Source organism: Euphorbia lathyris, chromosome 6, assembly GCF_963576675.1.
Source record: "Euphorbia lathyris chromosome 6, ddEupLath1.1, whole genome shotgun sequence".
NCBI classification, from domain to species: domain Eukaryota; kingdom Viridiplantae; phylum Streptophyta; class Magnoliopsida; order Malpighiales; family Euphorbiaceae; genus Euphorbia; species Euphorbia lathyris.
The window spans coordinates 68366668-68374131 of NC_088915.1; the positions used below are offsets into that span (position 1 = coordinate 68366668).

At 34.9% G+C, this 7464-nt stretch overlaps 1 protein-coding gene across 1 annotated transcript; it reads left to right on the top strand.

Annotated features, from left to right (window-relative positions):
* Positions 1 to 2471: 2471 nt before the first annotated feature.
* LOC136233381 (uncharacterized) lies at positions 2472 to 5592 on the top strand. The gene is made up of 10 exons (XM_066023016.1): positions 2472 to 2537; positions 2862 to 2984; positions 3077 to 3226; positions 3325 to 3456; positions 3547 to 3626; positions 3797 to 3891; positions 4017 to 4084; positions 4681 to 4779; positions 4863 to 4906; positions 5485 to 5592. The coding sequence occupies exons 1-10, from the start codon at positions 2472 to 2474 to the stop codon at positions 5567 to 5569; spliced, it is 942 nt and encodes a 313-aa protein (XP_065879088.1). The 3' UTR covers positions 5570 to 5592.
* The last annotated feature ends 1872 nt before the right edge of the window (positions 5593 to 7464 follow it).

Sequence of the window (7464 nt, forward strand, 5' to 3'; positions counted from 1 at the left end):
AAAAGCTTCGGACTTGTGCCTCATCAAGTAGATATAACCATATCGGGTATGGTCGTCTATAAAGCTTATGAAGTATCTGAATCCTCCTTTTGCTTGGACTGACATAGGACCGCATACATCGGAATGTATTAATCCTAGAGTGTCTGATACACGCTCACCTTTATTGCTAAAGGGTGTCTTTGTCATTTTACCTTTTAAACATGCTTTGCATGTTTCCAATGATTCAGGATCAATTGAATTTATAAGCCCATCTTGATGTAGCTTAAGCATGCGTCTTTTGTTTATATGGCCTAAACGACAATGCCACAAGTAAGTTGAATTATCTAGCTTATGTCTTTTGGTATCAATTGCGAAAACAAAAATTTTGTCATCTAGCACATAAATCCCATTTTGTGATATTCCTGAAAAATAGAAAATCCCATCTCTATAAAAATCGCAATGTTTGTTCTTTATCGAAATATAGAACATACCAGATGTTGGAGTCCCGGCTTTTCCCTTCTTGAGGGTAGCTAGGTACACCAAACAGTTTCTTTTTCAATACCCTTCTTCACCACAAAAGTGGCACTCTCCTTTGGGCTTCTTCACTTCCTTGCCCTTTGTTTCGGTGAGCATGGCCCCCTTGCCCTTATTAGGATGGTTTGGATTGGGAGAGTTCTCTTTCCTCTTCTTTGATCCTTCAATAGCAAGGGCCGATATCCCCTCGTTTTCTTTCATATTGGGCTCGACTGTCTCGAGCATATTTACAAGCTCTTCAAGAGAGGTTTGCAAGCCACTCACTTGATAATTCATGATGAACTGTGAGTAACTCTCAGGGAGGGACTGAAGAAGTAAGTTTACACTTAGTTCATGATCCATCGCATCTCCAATACTAGAAAATTTGGTGATAAGGCTAATCATCTTGACACAATGTGCCATTACAGATGTGCCCACCTGCATCTTGCATCTATATAACTGCTTTGTTATCTCGTAGCGTTCGCACCGAGTTTGATTCACAAACAACTCTTTCAGGTGCGCGACCATGGAATAGGCATCCATTTCTACATGTTGCCTTTTCAATTCCTATGTCATTGATGCAAGTATGATGTCTCCCGCATGATCGTCATCAGCCTTATGCTTCAAGTAAGCATAAAATTCTTGGTGGGGAGCACCATCCGTCGGGTAAGGGGGTATCGGTGTATCAAGTACATACCCTTTCTTCTCGAACTTCAAAACGATTTTGAGGTTGCGATACCAGTCGGTGAAGTTTGAACTGCTCAACTTGTTATCGGTAAGTATATTTTGCAGATTGGTGTTAGTCATGATTTTAAGAGTGTTTTAATATAACTTGAGAGTGAGAAAGAGTAAACGTACGTTATTCATTTGTTGGACGTTATTCATTTGCTTTAAAGTATATCAATCTAAAATTATAGGCCTTTTAGTTTATTTTAGATTGCTCCCACTATTTTGCCAAATTAATAGCCCTCCATATTAATTCGAAGAATTTCGTAAATCCTTTAGTGAGCTAGGATCCTAACTCTTGAGATTTCGCCTTGAGTTTACTCAACAAGCTAGTCTCATTTGTTAGGTAGATTCATGTAATCAATCACATCTTTGATGTGATTCCTAGGTTATTGGGTTACTAACCACATTAGTAACTTAATATGTTATTCATATTAATCCCAACCATATTGCCCATTAGTTTATGAAAACATGAGTTTACTCATCCAATTATCATAATCTAATTTAAGTATTACCCCATATTCATGAAAAGATTATTTTCAATAATTCAGGTGTTACCATAAGACCCCGAGCTTGAGTTTACTCAACAACCCAAAGGCCCCCAGTACTGCCGGCTGAATTATAATATTAGGGAGGGGCAACCGATTTTAATAACTTGCTTATTTACTTAACTTTTAATTAGTGAGGGATTTTTATTTTAAGTCTCATAATCTAACTTAGTCTTGATTTGCTTTAGCATACATCAGACACACACACTGGTGTTATGGACATATTATCTAAATTATTCCATCGAGCCACATACGGAATAAAAGGCCAAACCTAGGGAAATACTAACTATTACATATTTCTTTTTAGGTCCTCCGTCTTCTCCATGGCGCCTTGAATTACATATTAATTTTTATTCTACAAAAGAAAACTTCAATTAAATTGAAGGGAATTAGATGAGAGGAGAAATTACAATAGATAGTAGAAAAGCAGGACTCGCAGACCCTATTTCAAAAATACCAAAAGACTAAAAGAGGGAGTGGTGTGAGGATTCATCCTAAATCTCTCTCTCACACACACACTCTCTCTTCTCTAAGGAGAAGTGCTATAAAATCATATCTTGAGTTTATTAAGTTCCTGTTTCTATTACTTCCGGGTACTAGCATTTTTAGCTAACACAAATTTATTTGTTCTTAATCTTTGCATTGTTTTTGGTGTTGGAAATGAATTTTTTTCTGCAATGAGCTGATTACTTGACAAAACAGGACATGAAACAGCTGGCACCTTTGGAAATGGTTCAACATCTCAAAGAGGTCCTTGGATCAAATGGACAAGTAATTTAACTCTTGCTGTACTTTTAATTTCGGGTCTGCGAATAGGATGCATCAAACACCAATGGAGTGGTATCCTCTCATGTTTGAATAACATGACCAATAAGTATTGTAGATAATTTTAGCCATTCAATTATGATAAATATTTAAGATGCTATGTTTCAATTTACAGCCATGTTTATTCAAACATGAGAAGATTGTAAAACTACTAAACATGCTGTCTGATGGTATAAGGGAACAAGTTGAGTCAACCTGCTGGCTTGTTTTAAAGATCTTTATGAAATTGGCATGTTGAGTTCTAAATTCTGCATGTTTCAAATGGACCAGATGGTGCATGTCGAAGACATTGTTGCAAGAAAAGCTATATATGTGAGAATTCCAGAGGAACTCTCTGAGAACACAAAATCTGCCCTGAAATATATGGGGATCACTAACTTATATAGTCACCAGGTTTGCTTCTTATCTTTTTTTTTTCCTTGCTTTACACATTCTTTTGGAATTAATATTTCCTCAGTAGGCTTTAGCTCTTCCGATATTTACAGGCTGAGTCTATTATGGCTTGCCTTGCTGGGAAGAATGTGGTAGTGTCAACAATGACATCTAGTGGGAAGTCCCTTTGCTATAATGTTCCAGTTCTTGAAGTCTTGTCCCAGAACATGTCATCATGTGCTTTATACTTGTTTCCAACTAAGGTATACTGCAACAACTTTTCCACAGCATACTTTAGACTTTCTGTACTTTCTACTTCTGCAATTATCAATTGTGTAATATAAATTGCTCATTTATACAGGCGTTAGCTCAAGATCAACTAAGGGCGTTGTTAGCCATGACAAAAGGATTTGATACTACCTTAAGTGTTGGCATATATGATGGTGACACTTCTAAAATGGAAAGGAGATGGCTACGTGATAATGCTAGAGTGGTATTATCGCTTTAACTGTCCAAATTGTTATGATGTTGTTGGAATGATAAAACTTCACATTGAAGAGCTTAAACATGCTTTTGGATGCAGCTAATCACAAATCCAGATATGTTACACATGTCAATCTTACCTTTTCATAAAGAATTCAATCGAATTTTATCAAACCTTAGGTAACATTACTATTTTTATAATTTTAAACTTAGGATTTACACCTATTTAAATGTTAATATTTTAATTCTGTTCCTCCTGTGATTTATTATGCTGTTAATTATATGTTATTTTGAACATATTGTTTGCATTTGTATTCATCAATAGTTTTGTTTTTTTTAATTAAATTTAGGTTTGTGGTGATAGATGAAGCTCATGCTTACAGAGGAGCATTTGGATGCCATACTACTTTTATATTTAGAAGACTTCGTCGAATCTGTTCTCATGGTACAGTTTCCTGTTCTAGTTACGAAATGTAGGAAGAATTTTGTATTCTTTCTTTATCAACATCGATACTATAAAAAAGTAGTATGAATAGTAATATATAAAGCTTTCTTTGATTTGAAATGCAGTTTATGGAAGTGATCCTTCATTCATTTTCTCAACTGCAACTTCTGCTAACCCTCGTGAACATTGCATGGTATTTTTAGAGACTGATCAGTCACTTTGATATTTGTTTGTCTAATTATAATTTTTATTGTGGTTTTCTTCGTTTGATATATACTTATTGGACAGCTTGTAGTTGTCCTCTCTCTCTCTCTCTCTCTTATAAAGATCTGTAAGATTCGTTTTTTGGGATTGAATTAACAGAAGTGGCTTTTGGTAGATCTGCTTTGCAGAAAAAACAGAAAAATATTTTTGTTCGGTTTACCTCATATATTGGAGTATAGTAATCATGAGATGGTCATAATTGGTTTTGTCCTTGTGCATTAGCCATCTCACCTTTTGTTTTGATGAACTACAGTTCCTAATGACACAAACCAATTAAATTTGGTGGTTACTTTTTAAGTTTCCTTTATTGCGTTTAGTTTTTCTCGGAATTTACTGTGTGCTTATGCTGACCAGCTTAGTAGTGCCTCAGCTTGAAACCTACCAATTCAAAATATGTAGTTCAAACGGTTTTCAGGATAAGATGCTCGTTTATGATGATTCCTCCATGATTGAAGTTTGAGATTTTATTGTGGAATATTTTTCTGAATTTTGTTTTGATTGAACTGTAACTGAGCTGATGCTTAGGAACTTGCAAACCTTTCAACATTGGAGCTCATCAATAATGACGGTAGTCCCTCTGCACGAAAACCTTTTGCTCTCTGGAATCCTGTTTCACGTTTGGGAGTAGGTGACTTGCTTATAATTACAAAAGAATTGCTTAAGTAATTTGTGGACATTTATTACTCATCAACTCCACTGGATTACAGGGGTCAGATGAAGATGGCAGTGTCTCTGAACATAAAAGAACAAGGTGACACTTTCCTGCATCTATATCATGTGAATTAGGGTATCAATTTCCTTTCGATTGTCTGCATGATGTCACAGATGGCTGTATAGCATTACTACTAGGAGCACTACTTTTTTATTTACATGCTTTTAGTTGTGATTTTTTAAGGTATAATGCAAAACAGTATCTGTACTTATGAATGTTTTGTTATTCTGTTCTATCAATGTGATTTTTGTAACATGTCCAGAGGGGTATTAGGATTGTCATAGCATATGACAAAGTGAAAGCATGCTTTTTTCTTTCTTTCTGCTTTCTGCATCTTTTTTAGATTAACATTTTCCTTTAGCTTGTCTTATTTTTAGAACTTATTTCACTTACAAGATAATGAAGTATTTGATGGTAAAATGTGCTAACTGCAGTAATTAAAAGAAGCTCCATTTCAGATGGTGCTGACCTTTGATTAAGTTAAAAGAATATGATGTATTTTATGCCTAATTACAAATTGGAGAAGGTGTTTTGTAATATAGGTCTCTGTGTGGTGTGTGTGACTACTGGCTAGGATAGTATTAATATGCTTAATGCTTTTCTTATTTTTTTCCCAGTCCAATTTCTGAAGTCTCATACCTCTTTGCGGAAATGATTCAACATGGACTTCGTTGCATAGCTTTTTGCAAATCACGCATGTAACATTGACTTCATCAATACTAAAAACCACCTATTTGGATGTCCTTTCACTTTTTACCTTCCCTTTTAACATCGTATGCTAAAAGAAAATGTTTTTCCTAAATTTTGTGATTGTAATAGGCGTGAGATACTTCAGAAAACAGCCCCCTCCCTTGTGGATTTAATATGTGCTTATCGTGGTGGCTATGCTCCAGAGGTTAGTAGGGGTTCTCATTCTTTTTTTTCGCATGCAACATACAATTATTAAGGGAATGACAATTATGATTGCTTTCATGCTTTGGTGATGGCGGCAACATACTTAGTCTTTTATGTGCTATGCAATAGAGAATACCTTGCTAAATAAACTATTGTTTGGGTGGAAGTTTCCTCCTTCCTAGATGAATTCCAAGTTTGATCATATGCTTATTCAAGAAAAAAAAACAGGGGGTCGAAATTCTCTCTCTTAGTATGCTTAGGGTATTTCGAAAATTGCATAAAGGGGTATATATATCCTCTTGTATCTAAACCCTAGTTAGATAGAATTAGGTTACTGAATAAGAATTTAATTCGGAATTTAATTCTTATTAATTATCTATAATTATATCTTAAATATAAAGATAATATTTAGTAACCTTATAGGATAATAATAGGAGTAATATAATCTAATTAAAACTCCTAACATATTTATCATTTAATTATTTAATTCATAATCCTAATCTAATTAGAATTGATAAAATCAAATTAATTATTTATGTATCTAATATACATAAAAATCGCCCCCCCCTTAATTAACTGGGCCTTATTGGGCTCAATTGGGCTTCCGTCAATTAATTAACATCTGTCTCTCTTTTGGGTTCCAAGTCTTATGTGTGACCCATTAGGTTCTTATTGCTTCTAGCCGTATGCAACTATTAAATTAATTTTCACAGAATTATATTTAATCTTTGCATAACGGAATGAGTACGCAAAATCTGATTGGCAAATCCGGAAACATTCCCCCAGAGCTATAAGAAGGCAGGTTGATTCTGTCGTTGACCTTTTCGTATTAGTTACAGTATAATTCGATCCTTTATCAACTACATCCTTGAACTGAATATTATGACTATGGATAATGTTAAGTCACATATAGCGAGACGTTCGTTTTACTTGTACAGGCCGAGTCAACTCCAATTAGATAGGTTAAGAGAAATCTGCATTTCAATCTTAAGCTATCACCTTGCAATGATTTAGAGTCAAGTCTTCCACAAGCGATCCATGGACATATCTCCCATTTATCGGGAGTGATAACTGCTCAATCCAATGTATAACTATCCTGCAATTACTTCCTGTGATACCCAACGTTTGCCGTTCACACCCCTGAGTCATCTCTGTTAAGGATCGTGTTACAACAGGATCAAAGCGTCACATTCCGTAATCCAGAATTACTAATTAACATTCCTTTGAGTCTGAGGATTACTTATACCTATTAATACCAATGACATGAACAGGTGACAAGGATGCATCTACCCATCCTGTTATCTCAAGTCGGGTCCCCAATCCTAATGAACTTCTTTTCATTGGATCCATGTAACTGTCCAGATATCTGTATATATGAAGCTTGTGAGATCAGCTTTCTGTCGCGACAGAAGACATTGTTACATACAAGTCTCAGCAGTGATATGTCAATCCTAAACATATTACTTGACTTGGGGTGCTTTTAAGTTTATTAGTTTATTATAAAGTTTCGTCTCACTTCATGCTTGTATGAACACTTTACAATCACTTTAAACAAACTTACGGATTTCCTTTTATTAGACTTTATTTAGTTCTTAAAAGGGATTGCCTTTATATAGTTATGAAACCATATCTCATTAAAACAAATGATATAAAGAACACTTCATTTACATTAAGTTTATATCCTAGAACAATTGTCTATAGGA